The sequence below is a fragment of the Panthera pardus genome, unplaced genomic scaffold, assembly GCF_024362965.1.
Source record: "Panthera pardus isolate Hobbes unplaced genomic scaffold, ASM2436296v1 HiC_scaffold_21, whole genome shotgun sequence".
Lineage (NCBI taxonomy): Eukaryota > Metazoa > Chordata > Mammalia > Carnivora > Felidae > Panthera > Panthera pardus.
In genome coordinates, this window is record NW_026526777.1 from 43,235,104 (window position 1) to 43,256,306 (window position 21,203).

At 39.0% G+C, this 21,203-nt stretch overlaps 2 protein-coding genes across 4 annotated transcripts in view; both read left to right on the forward strand.

The window, feature by feature from the left end:
• The first annotated feature begins 270 nt into the window (after positions 1 to 270).
• On the forward strand, positions 271 to 1,500 carry LOC109250577 (transmembrane epididymal protein 1-like). The gene is given in 1 exon segment (XM_019421647.2): positions 271 to 1,500. A coding segment is annotated over 1 exon segment (774 nt). The 5' UTR covers positions 271 to 333; the 3' UTR covers positions 1,108 to 1,500.
• A 10,043-nt stretch (positions 1,501 to 11,543) lies between these two features.
• Positions 11,544 to 21,203, forward strand: part of RGSL1 (regulator of G protein signaling like 1) — a 115,938-nt gene continuing 106,278 nt past the window's right edge. For 2 of the 3 annotated variants that reach the window (XM_019427708.2, XM_053909175.1), the window contains exons 1-3: positions 11,546 to 11,629; positions 15,195 to 15,277; positions 18,379 to 18,453. In XM_019427708.2, the coding sequence (XP_019283253.1) occupies positions 11,617 to 11,629; positions 15,195 to 15,277; positions 18,379 to 18,453 (171 nt within the window). In that variant the 5' untranslated portion in view covers positions 11,546 to 11,616. Of the gene's footprint in view, positions 11,630 to 15,194; positions 15,278 to 18,378; positions 18,454 to 21,203 lie in introns of all 3 variants that reach the window. The other variant, XM_019427718.2, reaches the window with a different exon arrangement.

The window sequence follows — 21,203 nt, forward strand, 5'->3', positions numbered from 1 at the left end:
TCAAGGACAAGTAAGAGAGGCAAGGGGGGCCTTTAGCATAATCTCCAAGAACTGCAGATGCCCAGGCATTGTGATGGCGAATATGCTTATTTCATTGGCAATGGATGGTTAGCTGTCAATGAACCAGAGCAGAAGACCAGAACGGAAACCATGACACCCACCCCACCGTAAATTTGGGTTTCCTCCAAAACCATTTCCCCTCTGTATGTAGATGCAATGAGCTGGAGAGAGGATATAAGTAGACTTCAGGAAGCTCCCTCCACACTCTAGAACCTGAGGCGACCATTTCTGAGCTGGTTGTCTCTGCTTTTGGTCAGACCTACCTTCAGTCCCATGGGAGGCTTTGAAGGTCATTTGTACCCCGGACTGTCTCTCTTCTTCTATGGACTTTATCATGCACGACTAGTCTCCAGGGCCTTGATATGCAACTACCCTGTCCAGTATCTGCCACGCCATCCCTGGAGCAAAGGAAGATGGGCAAGGCTGAGACAAATACACTATGTTGGGCTGGTGAAGATATTAAGTGCCTGCATTTTAGTAGTTCAAGAGCTGCATAACATACATGGATAGTTTGTACTCATCAGCAAGATATATCATCAGAGAAACTTTTTGTACCGCAAACAGTGGCAGCATCTCACTCTATATATGACCTTCTTCCTGAGCGGGTGTGTAGATGTGGTGAGCCAGAACGTGCTACCCCAGAGGTGTGCTGCTCTGGAGCAAGGTGCCCAAGCCCTGGGCATGTTTCTGTTTCTGCCTCTGATGGTGTCTCACATGCAGGACTCAGAAGGTGTGGAGCTGCAGTCTCACATCCTGCTCACTCAGGCCATATTCCTGCTGGCGTTGGTGGTGATCGCAGAGCTGTGGGCCCCTGATATGCTGCAACTCTGGGTGATGAAGGCCTTTTTTTATATGATGACAGGCTCTTGGCTGATTCAGATAGGCTTTATGCTGTACAAACCAATTTCTGGTTATAAATGGATGGATGATGACAAAAACAACATTATATTTGTCACCACCTTCTTCTGCTGGCATGTGGCTTCCATTGCCATTTTGATGATCTGGGTCTATGGCTTCTCTTTTTTGTGGTATTGTTACATTTGTTGATGTTTGAACCTGGGTAAGCCAGGAATGGTTTCTGTCACCTGCACATTCTGGAATACCTGGAAGAGAAGTTGTGGGAAGTGCAGGTGTCAGAGAAGATGACTGAGGCAACAGACTCTGCTGGGATGGGCATACCCTTCACCCCTTCTGGCTTTTCTTAGTCTCATTTGCTGAGCAGGGTGCAGAGGCAAGGCAAATGAAACACAAGAGATATGTGACTATGACCTTCATTCTCAGCTTCCCAACTATTTCCCCCACCTCCCTACTCTCTCCTCAACTCCAACCAAGGCATTCTGCTTGCCTTGCTCCTCTCTGTATTCTTCACATCCCTCCCAGGAGAGCATGAAAATAAATGTACTATATCCTGTCTTTGGGTCTTTATAAATATCCTCACCCACCCCAGAGCATACTGAGCCCTAGTTACATTTAGTACATCATAATAATTTACCTATGATAATAATCACCTCCTCACCCTTTCTCTCTTCAATACCCATACTAAATCTAAACTGTTATTTTCACTATAAATAACTCAGAGAACTATTGTTTAATTCTTTCCTTAGGTTATGATTTATCAAAGAAATCCTTTATTTTCAGCTTTAATGAGATATACTTAATATAAAAACAATCACACATATTTAATGTATGCATTTTGAGGAGTTAGGACATATGTGATGCCATGGTAACACCACCACAATCCTTGAAGGCAGTTTCTTCTGCAGGGTCTATCAGAACAGAGCAACACCTTGCACAGAGTGAGGTCTCAAAAGGACTCATGTGCTTCCAGAATTTATCGATCGGTCTCCCCGAGTGTAGAGTCTGTCAGATTCTTCTCCCTGGGTAGATCAGCAATCAGCCCATTGCTCTGTACACACCTCAATCAATTTCCAAGTAGCAGACTCACCTGGAGCCAATCCTTTCTGGCTCTTACATGTAGGAGAATTCAATGGCTTATTTATTCCATGAAATTTTCTTTTTGATCCTCACAACTGTCTTATCATGTAGGTTCATAGATGATAATCTAAAACCTCAAAGGGTTATAAAAACTGGCTCAAAGTAGCCAGACATTTAGCTATGTCACATAATGCTATATCTGAGTGTCAAGGGAGGTCGAATTCTGAGTAGTAAAGTTAAATTGTTGGCAACTTGCAAAAGAATGTCTTTATGACACCCGTTATGCTTCTTTCCCTGCCACCCCAGGATATGAAGAATATGTCAAGCTTCCCTTACTCTTGGTCATGGCTATAATATCCAGGCTTAGGACAGAGTGAGGCTGAGGCAGGGGTTCTAGGGGGTCATCATCCTTCTAGTTTCCCTTTTTCTTCTGGTTCCTAGGAGAACTAGACATACCCATCTTTCTTTGGTTCTGGCGTTACTCTTGTTAATTTTCTTGCTCAAGCGTTAAAGTGTAGCAGGGATGAATTATTGTCTGGTCACGAAGGTTCTCTACTCTATGGTTTGGGGGGCTTGTGAGCATTCTGAGTTGCTGCAAAGGGGGAGGTGCTTCCCAGTGTCATTTTGATGGGGGTCAGCAATGTCTCTGAATGTGCCATGGCATGCATGTGACCAGCAGGCAGCTCTCCATGGAAGGCTTACACCTTGCGCCAGTGGGATATTTGATCAGGTAACGATGCTGCTCTCCATTGGAAATAAGCAGTGGTCCCTGGGGTGGAATAAAATATTTATCAGGCATTAGTTTAGCTTCTGTGCCTCTCCTTGGTTTTGGTGACCAGTGGAGGTATGCAGTTTTCTCTGTAGGTTCTGCCCTGTTCCTGGTTGTCGCCTCTGGGTCCCATCCCCTTGTTTCTCCCCCACAACTTGGGTATTTTTCAGGCCTTGCCTAGCTTTGCAGTCCCTCCTTCCTAAAGCCTAGTTGAACCTCCTCTAGTGTCCTGAGATTGGGAAGGTAGGGAATCTGTTTTTCCTCTACACTCTTTCCTAGTGATATGGCAAAATTCTGTTTTCTAATTCATTCAGGCCTCCTATTTTTGTATTAAGGGCATAATTTGGATGTTTTTAACCTAAAAATTGACTCTTCTTTTTTGCAATTATAACCCAACCTCATCTTGAGGCAGTCTTTCATTAATTGAGGGTAAAGTTATTGTAAATAACTGTTTTTTACAAAAAAAGCCAAAATGTTAATATTTTAGGATATTGTCTCTCTGCAAAGGTAAAAGTTGAAGAGATATCAAAGCCACATGTCGACAGATCTGTCCATTTCTGAGTAGTTTCTTTTGAGGTCCTGTTAGACACTGATGAACTAATCTCTGGTAGTAAATTAATGCCTCCAAATATTATTATGTCTCACAATATGTATTTTTGAGGTAAAATAATAAATATTAGCAGGGTCCTACAAAGACACAAAAGATTATTACTGAGGCCTAATATAATGGTGGAATGGACAGGCCTGGTTGGATGAAAGGATCTTTCTGTATTCTTCACATCACGGTAGGTATGAGTACTCTGACAGTAATCCTAATCACTTTGGGATGTAAGACCAACTGAAGATAAATTTAGAAAACAAAAAACCAACCCAGAGCTGTATAGTTAAAGGTGTGATCTTCACCACCATCCACCAGAGGGCATCATCTTTACATGAGCCTGGAAAGGCAAATGCTCTCCATTCAGTATTTAAGTATAGATTTATAAGAAATGAAGTGATGAAGAGCAGGGCAGAATAATACATAAGCAAGTGTCTGTCGAGGCACCCAGTAAACATAATGAAGATCTGTTTGTTTCTTGTTAGCCTTAGATATGTAGACATGAATAAGCATAGAATTCAATCAGTAGATATAGGTTATATGTAGATAGATACATGGAAACATAGGTACATAGACGCATAAGTTATATAGATATATACATGTATGGATAGATATCCATACATATATATATCCATATATATATATATATATGCATATATGTATGTGTGCGTGTCTGTGTATGTGTATTTGTGTGTGTGTATATCTCAAAACAAAGCAGTGTCACAATGCCCTTTGAGTTGAAATGGCTTTTTAGAAACTTTATAAAAATAGTCAAAATGCTCTTGTTTAGCTCATCACATATTAGGCATGCAATAAATAATTAGCAAATGAGTAAATAAAGTATGTAGTAGAGTTGTAGCATAGATGAAATGTTGGTTTAATTCTGATCTGGGTTTTGATGGATAAGTAGGAGTTTGTTAGATGAGTTCAGGCAGGAATTCTGAGGTCTTGTATGTTCTTGTGTTCAGACTCCAAAGCTCAGCAAACACAAGCTTAGCAGTGCAGTTATGGGATTTCATAGACCAGTGATAACAGAAAAAACTACCAACCTCCTGCCCCCTAGAGTGGGTGGCTAAGGAAGAGTCATACAAAATTGTTTTTTGGAAAGTTTAATAATTTACTTCTCTTTAAAAAAGTTTTTTGATGTTTATTTATTTTTGAGAGAGAGAGAGAGAGACAGAGCATGAGCAGGGGAGGGGCCGAGAGATGAAGAGACACAGAATCTGAAGCAGGCTCCAGACTCTGAGCTGGCAGCACAGAGCCCAATGCAGGGCTTGAACTCACAAGCTGTGAGATCATGACCTGAGCCAAAGTCAGACACTTGACAGCTGAGCCACCCAATAATTACTTTTCACTTTGAAGGCAGAGTATTATTAATGGGCTCTTACTAATTGAAGGGGAATGTTTTGCCAAAACAACAAAAATACTTGCAATTATTTATATTGTAACCAGCATTCAATATATTATAGTATACATTTAATATAGTAATTATTAAATTTTTAGATGACAAAATTATTTATAAATATAATAATATTATTTAAAATTGCTATCATTGTTCATTATCTTTCAATGAAATCATTTGGTAGTTGGTAAATAAAAATTTCCTAAACAGATACCATTTCCAAATTTTTTAGTTAAAACTCCTTAGACATTTCATATTATGAAATAAGAATTAAATTTGTTAAATTAAATAAAAATTTAAATTTACCCACTCAACCAAAATAAGTAAAATTACCATCACCAACTTATTGAGGCTTCTCTGTCCGAAACTCAGAATTTTAATACATATTTTAGGTCAAAGAATATAGGACCAATAGGAACCAAGGCCAACCCTAGAACTATAGGACAGAGTCCTTTGTGTGATCACATCCATGAGGTTTATTTTTTTTAAACCTGTATTGAGGATTTAACTAATCACCAGTCACAAAAGATTGTACTTCTTATAACTCAGTATCTTTCCTTAAAATCAATTGTTAAATGGATTATTTAGTGGAAAGTGTTAATTGTTAAATGGGTTATTTCCAGTATTTATTCTCTTTCTGTATTATGGTAATATAATGTCACCAAGACCTAATACATACTAATAGAATTTTAAACCCTTTACACAGGATGAAATTGCACCTCCCTTGACTTTAAAATTTTATGTATTGCATTGACCACCATTCTGAAGTCTTTGATTGGAATCTATTGTATCAGCAAAGATGATAACAATTAGGGATAAGGCATAAATTCTACATCTGTATCTTTTCCTTAGGTAGCTAACCAGAATCAATAACAAACATGAAGTTCTGAATCAGAAGGCACAGTTATGCCTAGGAGAAGTTATTATTTGTCAATAATATATCAAAAGATTTCATAATTTAACACTTGGACAATGATTCTATGTTATTTGCTCTGTCTCTCCCTTACTCTCTTTCAGTGTCCCAGTTCCTCAATCAGACAATTTTTAGGTCTTTATATTTGTGCAGGACTTAAAGCTTCCCATATTGCCTTCACATCCATTTCTCAGCTGAACTGAAAAAACATTATCAAACATCTACTAGTGCCAGGCACTATAGGCACAAAGATGACTTGGATGTAGAGTACCACTTCCTCTGTGCCATTTCCTTTCAGCAAAGTTAATCTAAACCCTTATTATTGTGATTTCTTTTTCCACTGTTAAAATAGGATGCCAGTTTGAGAGAACAGATTGCCACTATTTCAATTCATTGCTATCCAATTTTATATTTGTTTAATAACCTTTCTAAGTCCCTTTCCAAATGATCCCATCCTCTGCAACCTTGTGACTTTTGCATTGCTAAACTTAGCTTCCAAGAGTTTTGTAAACTATTTGATATTATTTTGACAAGCAACATCTCCTAGACATTCTGTCCACTTAAAACAACAGCCTACAAGAGCCTTGACTTCACTTTCTCTGAAAAGCTGTAAGGCACTTGGTTATCTGATTAAATAATTCTTCCATTTCTCTGGTTGTCTTTTAATAGGAAATGAATATTAAGATGGAAGACCATCACCTCTATAAACCCTAATAATTTAGCCAAAAGCTACTGAGAGGAGTCATTCAGGGTCATACCCTAGAGAGGGTTAAAAGACTTGAAAATTCTAGGATTGTTGGGAAACACGTTATATCTAAAAAACCCTGTTGTCCCATAAAAGAACTTGGGAAGTTGGAAGGAATATTAATAATGAGCTACCAATAATATGTCATTTACACTTGAAAAGGTGTTATGCTTTCTTTAGTATATGTAAAGACCAGATACTATTTTTTAAAGTGATTTTGATTTTAAAGTGAAGAAAGTAATTATGTCTTGATGTTTTATGTGTTCCAAGAGGAGTTGGTAGCCTACAATATTTCTTCAATCAATTATCAATGACCTCATTTGTTAGCATAACACACACACACACACACATACACACACACACACACCTTAAGAGAGTTCAGGGTGAAGCTCTACGTAGCTTGCTAATCTCAAGTTGTGCCTTAGCTTATCACCTCCTTTGGAAAAGAGCTATCACAACCTAGGCCAAAAAAAAAATCTTTTAGGTCTCTTCTTAAAAGAATGGCAATATATAACACTGATATCTACCCACATTCCTTAATACAGTGCGCTTTCAGACTTGTCTTCAATGAAGCTGTATGAATACACTCTCTACTCCTGATCACTGTCCCACCATCTTCCCCACAGCTTGAAGAGCTTGACTACTGGAGGCATTAACAACCAAATGGAGTGTTGTCACTTCAACAGTGGCAAGACTAAAAGCCACCATCACTGGCTAGAGGCTTTTGCATGGGACTTGGATCCCTGACCCTTTCAAGACCTTCTAGTTTCCAAAGGGAAAGGGAATTAGATATCTCCCAAACTTGTGTGATAATAAGAATCACCTGGGGAGCTTGTACATTATCAGGTCCTTCCTCTGATGATTCTGATTTAGAAGAGCTGGGTGGGGCTCAGGAGTCCACATATTTTACAAGTGCCCCAAGATGATTATTATTATCAGGCAAATATAGGAAATACTGGTATTTGAATTAGATAGACTTGAGTTCACATATCAGCTGTGATATTTAGTAGCCTTGTGTTGGGTCAGATCCAGAATGCAATGATTTCCCAAAGTTCTGGGTGTCTCCTTTACCACAGTGCATCTTTACCCTGGAAATGGCAGCACATCTCTTTAGCAAAGATTAGGAAAAAGATTCAAAATAAATTCTTGCAAAAATATTGCACAGTTCTTCCTAAATAGTAAAATGCTTTCTTTTTATTTAAGAGCTTCTGTGTCTGACTCAGGACTGAAAATTGAATGAAGGACCTGATTAGACTCCTATTTATATTAATTCATTCACTTCACAAATATTTACTGAGCACTTTCATGTGACAGAAACTGCTCTAAAGGTTTGGGATATATCATTGAATAAAACAGCCAAAAATCCCTGCCACCATGGAGCTTATATAGTGGCCTACCCACACATTTTTCCAAGGGATCCCATGATCAATAGCCACCACAAGGAATCTGTGGGTTGGATCATTCTGATACCCACACTGCCATAGCTGCTATTATGATATTCACATATACTTTGTCATTGGTGGTGAGCACAGCCTCCCATTTATTTTATTTTATTTTATTTATTTTATTTTATTTTATTTATTTTATTTTATTTTATTTTATTATTTTATTTTATTATTATTTTTTAATATATGAAAGTTATTGTCAAATTGGTTTCCATACAACACCCAGTGCTCATCCCAAAAGAATCCCTCCTCAATGCCCATCACCTACCCTTTCCTCCCTCCCACCCAACCCCCCCCCCCCCCCGCCCCCCATCAACCCTCAGTTTGTTCTCAGTTTTTAAGAGTCTCTTATGCTTTGGTCTCTCCCACTCTAACCTCTTTTTTTTTTTTTTTTTCCTTCCCCTCCCCCATGGGTTTCTGTTAAGTTTCTCAGGATCCACATAAGAGTGAAAACATATGGTATCTCTCTTTCTCTGTATGACTTATTTCACTTAGCATCACACTCTCCAGTTCCATCCACGTTGCTACAAAGGGCCATATTTCATTCCTTCTCATTGCCACGTAGTACTCCATTGTGTATATAAACCACAATTTCTTTATCCATTCATCAGTTGATGGACATTTAGGCTTTTTACACAATTTGGCTATTGTTGAGAGTGCTGCTATAAACATTGAGGTACAAGTGCCCCTATGCATCAGTACTCCTGTATCCCTTGGGTAAATGCCTAGCAGTGCTACTGCTGGGTCATAGGGTAGGTCTATTTTTAATTTTTTGAGGAACCTCCACACTGTTTTCCAGAGTGGCTGCACCAGTTTGCATTCCCAACAGTGCAAGAAGGTTCCTGTTTCTCCACATCCTCTCCAGCATCTATCAGTCTCCTGATTTGTTCATTTTGGCCACTCTGACTGGCGTGAGGTGATATATGAGTGTGGTTTTGATTTGTATTTCCCTGATGAGGAGCGATGCACAACCTCCCATTTAAATCAAAGCTCATTTTCAACTAGAGCATCTTCTTTCGGCATTTGTGGCCATTCCCACTGTGCCACTACTGCTGGCACCCCACCATTGAGCACTGGTTGCCATAGGCACCATCATGCATAGTCTCTCATTGCCTTTCAGATTTTGAGTCATGCCTCCAAGATGAAAAGTTCTGGATGGAGTCAAGGACAGGTGTCATGCCCTTGCTGCCAGGGCAGGAAGATTGACCCAAATATGACAAGTGGTCAGAAACTGAGTGACCAATACACAACAACATAAAACCCTACTAAATTCACTCTCTCTTGACCCCACTCAGCATTCAGGACCCTCTTTGGGCTAATTTACAGGTATCCTAGGACATTGCAAAGAAAGATCCAAATGTGGTCAATCAGACCCAAAGCCTGGACTACTCCAAAATGAGTTACCTATCCTTGAAGTGAACAAGATCTTAATTCCCAAACCCGTTTAAGGCAATAAAAAAATGAGTAACAAAATATAATTTCCATATTAAAATATTCTAAACAGTTATTTTACCACAAGTTGTTCTCTGTGAACAAACTCATGCTCCAACTTGCAATCAACATTTTAAACCTTGGTAAACTGGAAATATTCCAGAAAATTCGTCTGTCTCCTTTCTTTTCATTAATGATTGTTTTTTATTTCTAGGACTGTTTCTATGTAGATAAAAAAGGTTTCTGCTCTTTTTCTTGAACTGGTCATGATAGCACATAAATAGGCCTGGCCCAGTTTACAGTTGAAAAAATATTATATCATCTTGAAAAGAGTTTAAATGAAAGACAAATATAACTTCTTTCCCATATTGCCTCTTGCCTGCTTCTGTCTTTTCTGGAGTCACTGGTCTAGAAGAATGGGGGACTAATCTGGATTAGAAACTTTTGGGTCAAAATTAGTCACAGAAAATTTCAATTTGTTGCATATGCTATGATTTGATGAAAAATATTAAATGGCTTTGTTTCAATCTGCTGGTAAACAATTAGATATACAGGATGGCTTTTTCTAAGTAGCTCCTTTCCATCTAGATAGTGTCTACTTCTTTTATAACATCTGCAGGAAAGAAGTCTAATTAGACATGTAAGGATGCACATAAGAAGTAGTAGGAGGAATTATACAGAAAAATAAATCATTGTGAGGAAGTCCAAAGGGCTTGTTTTTAAGTCCGCTCAAATGCATTTTTCATGTGAAAAGTAGGTTCAATTTACTAGCATATTTGAAACAACATGGCCTCCTGAATCAAAATGGCAGAGTAAAATCTCAGTGTCTCACTTAACTATCTTTCAGTAAAAAGGAGGTAATAATCTCTATTTACCAGGGGTAAGAATTAAATGAAAACAAAGTATAAACACCTAGTCTAACTTCTTGCTCATGGAAGGCATTCAACTAATGTTTTTTCTATACCTTTAAACGCCAATGAATTATAAAGTAACCAACAGCCAACCAGAGAAGAAACTGGGAAGAAGGAAAGGGAGTGGAAAACACACTTGTATATTAGGTTGAATTTGCCAGTTTATCTGAAAGATAAGTCATTAAACATTCACTGAGTAACTGTTAAATTTCTAGAAAGATATTAGATCCAAAAGACACATTAGAAATAAATGTGTTATGCTAAGTGAAATAAGTCATACAGAGAAAGAGAGATACCATATGTTTTCACTCTTATGTGGATCCTGAGAAACTTACCAGAAGACCATGGGGGAGGGGAAGAAAAAAAAAGAGAAAGGTTAGAGAGGGAGGGAGCCAAAACATAAGAGACTCTTAAAAACTGAGAACAAACTGAGGGTTGATGGGGGGTGGGTGATGGGTATTGAGGAGGGCACCTGTTGGGATGAGCACTGGGTGTTGTATGGAAACCAATTTGACAATAAATTTCATATTAAACAAAAATAAAGAAATGAACAAGGGGCACCCGGGTGGCTTAGTCAGTTAAGCTCAGGTCATGATCTGACTTAGGCTCAGGTCATGATCTCATGGTTCATGAGTGTGAGCTCCGCGTCAGACTCTGTGCTGACAGCTCAGAGCCTGGAGCCTGTTTCAGATTCTGTGTCTCCCTCTCTCTGCCCCTCCCCTGCTCTTACTCTGTCTGTCTCTCTCAAAAATTAATAAACATTAAAAATTTTTTAAAAAGAGAGAAAGAAATTAACAGGGGGTGCCTGGGTGGCTCTGTCGGTTAAACATCCAACTCTTGATTTCAGCTGAGTTCATGATCTCATAGTTTGTGAGATCAAGTGCCTTGTTGGGCTTTGTGCTGACAGCGTGGAGCCTGCTTGGGATTCTCTCTCTCTCCCTCTCTCTGCCCCCCCCCTCACAAAATAAATAAACATAAGAAAGAAAGAAAGAAAGAAAGAAAGAAAGAAAGAAAGAGAAAGAAAGAAAGAAAGAAAGAAAGAAAGAAAGAAAGAAAGAAAGAAAGAAAGAAAGAGAAGAAAGAAACAGATTCTTGCTTCCCTGAAGCATAAGGTCAAGTTAAGGAGACAGCTAAAACTCAGGATCAATAACTGGACAACTGATAACAAAACTGTATGGACTAAAAGCCTAAGTACAGGAAAAGTCTGGTACATTTAGGAGATCCAGAAGATCAGGTAACAGCGTGTTATCTTCAGACTGAGTGCCCAGAGATAAAAGAGCACTTCCTGATAGAATCTGGAACCCCTTAGAGGGGATGTGACTGTGTGTTCATATGGGGTGGAGTTCTGTTGACTGGGGACTAGTTCTGTATCCTTACTAATCACAGTGGCAGGGAAAGCATGGCAACATGAGCAATGCTGGTAAGTCTCTAAAAGGGATGTCTCTGAGACTTTTAGCCCCCCCCTACATAAGGCAAACCTTTCAGCTTTCCAGTCTCAACAGATCTGAGTCATTCAGGGATACCACCTATGGCTTTTATGTTATTCATGCCCTTTGTTTTCCTTTTCTCTTCTTCTTCTCCCCAACTCCCATCCCCACTGTATGCCAACTGATCTTTGAGGATAGGACAGAGCCCCCTTCATAAGACAAGTGAGACAACTAAGAAGGAGGAAGAAAAATGCAGATTGGGCCATCATGTGTCATGTCTCCTCCAGGGAGAAGGCTAGCATGAAGTTTGGGGTTATCCAATTATTCCTTTTGTTCCCAAGTTAGTATTATTATTGTATGGAATAAATGTTGAAGGCCTTCCCAAATTATTAGGAAGTTACAAAGCAAAACAAGTAAGAAGAGGAATATATGGAAAGACTTGTTTCTATACCCCATTAAGACAGTCTTGTTAATGGCAAACCCTGTCATAGTCAAGCCCCTTGTCACCAACAGTGAGTGTAGCTATGGGACACAATCACTTGGGAAATTTCTGCCAAACTCCACTTTCCTGCATTCAGAATGTCTCAATAATCTTATTAAGAAATCCATGCCATTGAGGAGGGCACCTGTTAGGATGAGCACTGGGTGTTGTATGGAAACCAATTTGACAATAAATTTCATATTAAAAAAAAGCTATGAATTGGGATCCTAATTAAAAAAAAAAAAAGAAAGAAATCCATGCCAGTCTTTATCAGTGATGAACAAACAATTGAACAAAAACTCAAAAGATTAAAGATTTCTTGGAAGAACAATTCATTTAACTTTTATAGAACTTAGACATTATCCAAGCACTTTTACTGGCTAGGGGAAGAAAGATGAAAAGACAAAGTTCCTCCTCTCATAGGGCTTAGTCTACTGAGAAAGACAGATACATAAATGAAATAAATGCTGTTTCAATAAATGAAAACAGCAACTGGTTAATTATAATAATGGGAGATGTAAGTAATGGTGCAGGGGAGGTAGTGATTGATTTTACCATTTGCTTGGTTCACCAAGGTTATATGTTAACCAGTTCTTGACGGATGACTAGCAATTTGCAAAGCACACAGGTTGAGAGGACATTTCAGGTGCTGTGAATATGGTAACAAAGACATGAAAGTTGGAAGTGAGAGGACATAGCATGTGCAGGAAAGCACAATATTTTGGCTGGCAAATAGAAGGCAGCATGGTATGGTGTAGTGGGAGATGATGCTGGCAGAGAACACCAAATCCAGATATGGTGAAGCCTTATATTCTCTAGGATACTGAGGAGTATTTGAAGGGCTTTAACAATAACAACATTGGAAGATTATGGTGCCGGTGTGTGGAAAGTGCTTGGAAAGGAAACTTAGGGAGATCACATAAGAAACTGATGCCATAAAGTCAAGGTGAGAGATGATGGGAGCCTGAAATAAGACAGTGTCTGTAGAGTTGGAGAGGAAAGGATAGATTTTAGAAATCTGTAGGAAGAGAGACCACATAACATGGTCCTCCATTGCCTATGGGAGTGTTTGAGAGGGAGAGAAACAGAGCAAAGGAGGAATCAAAGATGATTTTCAGGGGGCCCCTGGGTGGCTCAGTTAGTTAAGTGTGTAACTTTTGATGTTGACTCAGGTCATGATCTCACAGTTTGTGAGTTCAGGCCCCACACCCAGCTCCATGCTGACCATGCAAAGCCTGCTTGGGATTCTGTCTCTCTCCCTACCCCTTCCCTGCTCACACTCTCTTCCCCCTCTTAAAATAAATAAATAAATAAAATTTTCAGAAAAAGATAATTTTCAGGCTTCTGGGGTGCCTGGGTGGGTCAGTTAAGCGTCTGACTTCGGTTCAGGTCATGATCTCGCAGTCTGTAAGTTCAAGCCCTACATCAGGCTCTGTGCTGACAGTTCAGAGCCTGGAGCCTGCTTCAGATTCTGTGTTTCCCTCTTTCTCTGCCCCTTCCCTGCTCATGCTCTGTCTCTCTCTCTCAAAGGAAAAAAAAAAGATGATTTTCGGCTTTCTGATTTAGACATTTGAATGAGTGGTGGTTCTGTTAACAGAGATTAGGAATAAAGGAAAAAGCAAAATGATCAGATCAGTTTTGAAAATGTTGAGATTGAAGTTCTGCTGGATGTCCATGGAGCGATGTCCCATAGCTCGTTGGATATTTAGAACTAGAGCCAAGGAAAGAAGTCTGGCCTGAAAACATAAATTTTGGATTATCTATGTGGAATAGATGAAGTGGATCAGGAAATGATTCTAAAAAGAAAAGCAGAGGTCTCTCTAGCAAAAGGCAAGAACTGACATCAATTCTGTTACAATAGTGTTTGATTGTCTGGGTTCCTATTTCTATTTCTATTACACAAAGACAATAACCACCAAGTGTTGTCAGGAAAAGTGATGGAGGGGATTGTTTAGTTTTCTTATATTATCATAACTGCACTCCAGCAATTGTGAATGGCACTGACGATTCTCACCAGACATCTAATAGACCAAGAGATAGGATTAATATAGTATCTATGTTGTTCATTTTATAAGTCTTTTATTGTAAATTTTGGGTACACAATGGGGAAATTCTGAGCATTGGTAAAACAACTGGATTATTCACTAGTTGAATATTGGGAGTTAAAGAGCATAGAGAATGAGTTAGAGCAAACTTAGAGGGGTCACCTAGTCCACCTATGGTCGCTCTGCTTGGCTTTGTGATAGTCAACATTCATCTCCTCAGATTAACTTAGGCAGCACAATGATCAAGCCCTAGAGGAGTAATAAATACTTTGCATGACCAAATAAGTATTCAAAAAAGCTTTTTTTTGGGCCCAAATCAACAAGTTGAAATTCAACTGGAATAATTGTAAATTCCTACCCTTGGTTTCCAAAAAATGACTGCATAAATAAAGGATGATGGAGTTAATAGTGTAATGTGAGAGCACCCAAAGCTAATCTCATGTTTGGCCACACTAATAGAACATACAGTATGGGCAAAGTTGTCTCATGTTCTTCCCTGGGAAGCGTGCAGAGTACTTGGGTTGTAGGTGCCACTCTAGCCACAGAGCGAGGACCCAGATAGAAAGGAGGCCATGTGATGAGCGGCTGAAGAATTGCTTAGTGACAGACTAGCCAGAAGGGTCAGAGGTGAACAGAAGGTTGTGATGTTTTTATGAATATGGAAGCACTGTCCCCTTTAAGAGGATTTAGATGAATTCTGTTGAGGTTCAGAGGGCAGAATTTCTACAAATGGAAAGAAAATAAAAGAAGGTGGTTTACAGTAGGAAAATCTTCCTAAGCATTTCATCTCTTCATAAATGGAATGGGTAGCTCTATGAAGCTGTGAGCTCCCCACAGCTGGGAGTATTTAAACAGAGTGATATTGCAGAGAAGAGTCCTGGAGAGAGGGAAAAATCAAGTTAGATGACCCTAAAGGTCATCAAATTCTGAGATTTGACCATATGACATGATCCATTCTCTTGCTTTGTTGTCTCATCCTGAATGCAACCCTGGTTCATGAGGTGTGTGTGTTTTTTTTTTCTCCCCATATAGAGATAATCAGTTCTACAAACCTTATAATTCTGCTAGAGGATGAAATCTTTGCCGATTTTTTCAACACATTTCTTTCTCTCCCGGTAAGTATTCCCAGAATTAAATTCAAATGTTTCAGCAACAGCTGAATAGTGAATCTCACTGAGCTGAGTGCATTTTTAAAAGAATAAACTTCTTACTAACTCAAAACCTATTTTAACTTGAGCAAATAAATATAAACAGAATCTCCTTTAAAATCTCTAGGAGCTTCCCATTGTTGATAAATCCCAACTCCTCAGCTTCCTTAATTGCCTTTGCCTGTCCACATTTATTTCCCATAACATCCTCTGGTACCCAGTGCTGCATTGATAGCAACTGTATCCTCATAGAGTACACCTGGCATTTTCTCACCTCTGCACCCCTTCTTGGCTGTGTTGTTAGCTTTTATAGTTCCACCTACGAAAGTCTTAACCATTTTTCAAATCTCTGCTTAAATCCTGTTCTTAAGAAATTCCTATCTTCTCCTAATTAGAACTTATTTCTCCCTGCCTCGTGCCCCTTGGCACTTTGCAACCCTCTTGTGTTGTACGTGTGTGTGTCTCCTACTGAACTGTGAGATTGTGGATTCCTGCAGGACAAGGACCATGGATAATTTATTCTGCTCTGCTCCCCTCATCAGGTGTTTGGCCAGAGCAATTGTTGAGCTGTTGACTGAAACCAAACATATATTTTCTCAACCTTTGCAACTAAAATAAATCTCGAATGTCAAAATACTCTTAGAGCCAAACCTAGACTAATCCCACATCTTTTTTCATTTAAGTTTTTGGTTATATTTTAAGGTTCGTGCCTTATAAATTGTGGCTCAGTGTATCCTTTTCCACAGAATACCACCTATTAAAGTGTGAAATTCATATAACTGGGAAAAAGCCACTGTGTACTACCCTACAAAATTTACTGGGTAGTTAGTTACTTTGTGCCAGTCAGTGGGCTTAGTACTGGGGATGCAAATATTAACGATGCTATCACTGTTCTCAAGAAATTCCTAATGTGCGAGAGCAATATTTAAAGTGAGTGCAAAAAGGGTCGTGGGTGACATGATAGGAATGTCTAGAAGGCACTGGAGTACAAGTGCATCAGAAGGAGAGACCACTTCTACCTGGTAGGTCAGGAAAGACTTCAATGAATATGTGACACAAGCCAAGTCTTGAAAGAAGACAATGTAGCTGACAATTGGCTGGGGAAGAAAATGGGGAGGGAAATGTGGATAAAGAGGTAGGAGGAAAAGAGGTATGAGGAAAAGAGGAGATGTGGATAAAGAGGTAGGAGGTAGGAGGGTCGACTATTAAGATGCAAAGGACTTATAGACAGAACAGAGTAAGTAAAGGCACCAAGGAAAATAATCCCACGGTACTTGGGGAGAAACACTAAGCAACTAAGGCTGAAGAAAAAGTTGTGAGAGGCAGACACAGCAAGAGATAAAACTGCAGGACAGGCTAAGCCAGGCCTCTCAGAGCAGGCGGGCCATGCTTAGGAGTTTAGACATCATCCTGAAGGTCATGGAGAGCCATTGAAGGGCTTCAAGTAAAGGAGTAACATTATCAGACTTTCATCTGTGCAAATTATTTCTGTAGAAGTCTGACCACAGGTTTGCCCATTAGGGGACCATAACAGAGGCGAGGAGAGCAGTTAGGAGATTGTTTCAGTGGTGGGGGTTTAAAGGCAAGAAGATAAAGAGAATGGAACAAATTAGAGAGATTTTTAATAAAGAAAAATATAGGACTCTGTCACTGTTTGAATGTCAGGGAGAGGTGGTAACAAGAAGGAAGGAGTCAGATGCCTGGTGGAAGGTGGTGCCACTGTCTTAATGAAAGGTTGCAGAAGTAATCTTGGGGCATTGTAGTTAGTCAATTTATCAACACAACTTAAGCAGTCTATAATAATGTTCTATAAATGGCGAGAATGATGTGGGAACTAGAATCCCAACCAAGAATGTAAGAAAGTCTTAGCCATTTAGGTAGCTGTGGTTTATTTAGAGAGACAGTATTAGTTTATGTTGAATACTGCTGTCAATTTACAAATTTTGACCATTAATTTCTATAAACATCCTGTGAGATAGACACCAGAAGTTCAATGACTTTCCCAAGAACACATGGAAAATCTGGGGAAGTCTTGGAGCTCTCAAAAACTGGTATGTTTTCCACATTGGCCTCATGCCCTCTGTGGTGCAAAGATCACATGGTGAAACTGCTTCCATGCACTACTCCTACAGAATCTCATGACTCCTTAGTCCCCCCATACATCTCATAAAGGCAACTTCGCATGCCAGACAGGGCATGTCATGTCAAACCCTGAGTGCAGACCAGTGAGGAGTCACTAAGGACTGAGCCTCCTTCATAGGCTGATATTTGTAAAGTACAATCAGTACCACTGCCTTCTTTATATATCTCATATCCAAGGACAAAGGGGACAGAATGAGAGAGCCTCAGACTGACAAAATTGGGGGCTGACAGTCTTGGAGAGATGGAGGCTGACATCATGTTCTAAGAGCTCAGCCAGGAGTTGAGACTTCAGCCCCTCTTTTTTCACAAATGATGTGGGGATACTTTGAGACATGTTGGTACCTATGTTGAGACTGCTAAGCTTAAATACCTACAAACATAGAAGCCCTTGCCCATCAGTCTCAAAGCTGGTTGCCAAGGTCACAGTCCCTTCTCCAAGAAAGTAACCTAGAATTATTTATAAATTTTGGACATTCTTAATACCACCACTAAGAAATTTGTACCTCTAACCCTCATATCCTTAGGCCCCTCTACTTTCTCCAGTTCAAGAGCTTAGGCAAATCCAAAGCTGTTTCTCTTTATAAAAAATGTTTCCAACCTTTGATCTAACTCTCTAAACCCATGCAGAAGTGAATAATGTAATACAAAAGTAAATACCTTTTAATATAATGCTTTGGCCTTTGTACACAGGCAAGATAACTTCCAGGTTGGGTCAGAGTTGACCCCAAAGATCAATGAATCTGCAGTTTAGTCTATTTTAGGTGTTTTTCTGCAAGGCACGTTGATTTAGTGGAATTAATTTATGAATTAATGTCTCTTAGAATAGGAAATCAATGGAACCCCCTTCCCCTGAGCTGCAGTTGGACTGGGACATATTTATGAAGAGAAGTTCTACCCCTCTGGCATTTCCTAGCTTTCTTTTGCAGGTCTTTGGTCAGACACCATTTTATGCTGTTGAAAATTCACAGTGGAGCTTGTGGCCAGAAATACCTTATGACGTGGTAAGATTCTTGAATGGCAGAGGGTTTGGGATAGGGGGAGAGGGAGCTAAATTTGAAGTGTGGCATGAGAGATGGAGAGGTAAAAGGGAAAGGAGGCCCAGAGGGTGACTCTGGAAGAAACTATAAAGCAGGTGAGTAGGACAAACAGCATCAAGCCAGCATAGACCTTTCTCCTTTTTGTGTTTTTACCACTTGGACAGACAATTGTTGGTGAATTCTCTTCTCTATCTTCTAGTCCATGGCCAGCAAATGATACCATTTTTCATGTACACTGTGATTATTGGGTAGGAAATGCTTGGAACACCATTTAGAAGAATTCTGGGGCCATACATAAGCAAGAAAGAGTCTGAGAATTGATTGGCAATGCCTGCCACAGGTGTGGGGTAGGAAGTGGCAGTGCATGGTCCACTTAGTGATTATTTGCATTATAAGTTATAAAGATAAGGTACCACTATGCAATTCCTAAAGACTATCCTACCATTCTCCTTCAGAAACATGTCTTTCTCCCAATCTTTTTTTTCTCTTTATAACTGTCTTCCTTGTCCATTGTCTTTCTCTTCTCCTTTTCCTCCTTCTTGTTCTCCTTTCCTACTGTGTAGACCTTAGACTTATGCATGCTCTACCAGTGGCATGTGGGATCAGAAAGATCACTCTAAGCTACACTCACAACAGATTTTATTTTTCTCTGAGGCCTGAAGAGCTGAGAAAGACACTCCACTCTGAGTCTTATATTTGATTTCCCTAGAAAAACCCTGAAATGTAAAATCCTTATTTTCTTGAAAAAGAAGAAATAACCACCAACACTACAGAAGTTATAAGAGGTTACTATGAAAAATTATATGCCAAAAAATTGGACAAACTAAAAGAAATGGATAAATTTATAGAAGCATATAATTTCCCAAACTGAATCAGGAATAAATAGAAAATCTGAATAGAACAATTACTAGTAAAGAAATTGAATTGGCAATCAAAAAACTTTCAACAAACAAAAGTCCAGAACCAAATGGGTTCACAGGCGAATTCTACTAAGCATTTAAAGAAGAGTTAATACCTATTCTCCTGAAATTATTCTAAGAAATAGAAGAGGAAGGAAAGTTTCCAAATACCTTTGTTTCTACAAGGCCAGCATTACCTTGATACCAAAACTAGACAAAAACACTACAAAAAGGGGGAAGTACAGGTCAATATCTCTGAGGAACATAGGTACAAAAATTCTCAACAAAATATTAGCAAACTGAAATCAGAAATGCATTAAAAGGATCATTTACTGTGACAAATGGGATTTATTTTATGGATACAAGGATGATTCAGTGTTTGCAAATTGATCAACATGATACACCACATTAACAAAATGAAGGCTAAAATCATATGACAATCTTAATAGATGCAGAAAAAGCATTTGACAAAATTCAATATCATTCATGATAAAAACCCTCAATAGAGTTGGTTTAAAAGGAACATACCTCAGGGACGCCTGAGTGGCTCAGTTGGTTAAGCAGCCGACTTCGGCTCAGGTTATGATCTCGCAGTCTGTGAGTTCAAGCCCTGTGTCGGGCTCTGTGCTGACAGCTCAGAGCCTGGAACCTGTTTCAGATTCTGTGTCTCCCTCTCTCTGACCCTCCCCTGTTCATGCTCTGTCTCTCTCTGTCTCAAAAATAAATAAAAAGTTAAAAAAATTTTAATAATAAACAAAAGGAACATACCTCACCATAACAAAGGCCATATATGACAAAACCACAGCTAACATCATACTCAATAGTGAAATCTTGGGAGCTTTTCCTCTAAGATAAGGAACAAGACAAGAGTGTCCACTCTCACCACTTTTATATAACAGTACTGGAAGTTCCAACCACAGCAATCAGATAAAAAACAAATAAAAGGTATTTAAATTGATGAAGAAGTAAAACTGGCACTATTTGCACGTGACATAATACATATGAAGCCCTAAAGACTCCCCCCAAAAAATGAAATAAGTCAGCTAGAGAAAGATGTTATATGTTTTCACTCATATGTGGAACTTGAGAAACTTAACAGAAGACCATGGGGGAAAGGAAGGGGGGAAATCGTTATAAGCAGGTAGAGAGGGAGGCAAACCATAAGAGACTCTTAAATACAAAGTACAATCTGAGGGTGGATGGGGGTGTGGGGGAGAGGGGAAAATGGGCGATGGGCATTGAGGAAGGCACTTGTTAAGATGAGCGCTAGGTGTTGTAGGTAAGCAATGAACCACGGAATCTACCCTAAAAACCAAGAGCACTCTTAACACACTGTATGTTAGCCAATTTGACAATAAATTATATTTAAAAAAATGTTAGAAGTAATAAATAGATTCTGTAAAGTTTTAGGATACAAAATTAATAAACATAAATCTGTTGTGCTTCTGTACACTAATAATGAAATAGCAGAAAGAGAAATTAAGAAAACAATTGTATTTACAATTGCACCAAAAAGGATAAGATACCTAGGAAGGAGGTCAAAGACCTATACTCTGAAAACTATAAAACACTGATGAAAGAAATTGAAGATGACACAAATGGAAAGACATGTCATGTTCATGGATTGGAAAAATTAATATTGATGAAAGGTCCATACTACCCTAAGCAATCTACAGATTCAGTGCAATCTGTGTTGCAAAATACCAATAGTATTTTTCACAGAACTATAGAAATAATCCTAAAATGTGTATGGAACAACAGGAGACTCCAGAAAGCCAAAGCAATCTTGAGAAAAAAGAACAAAACTGAAGATAT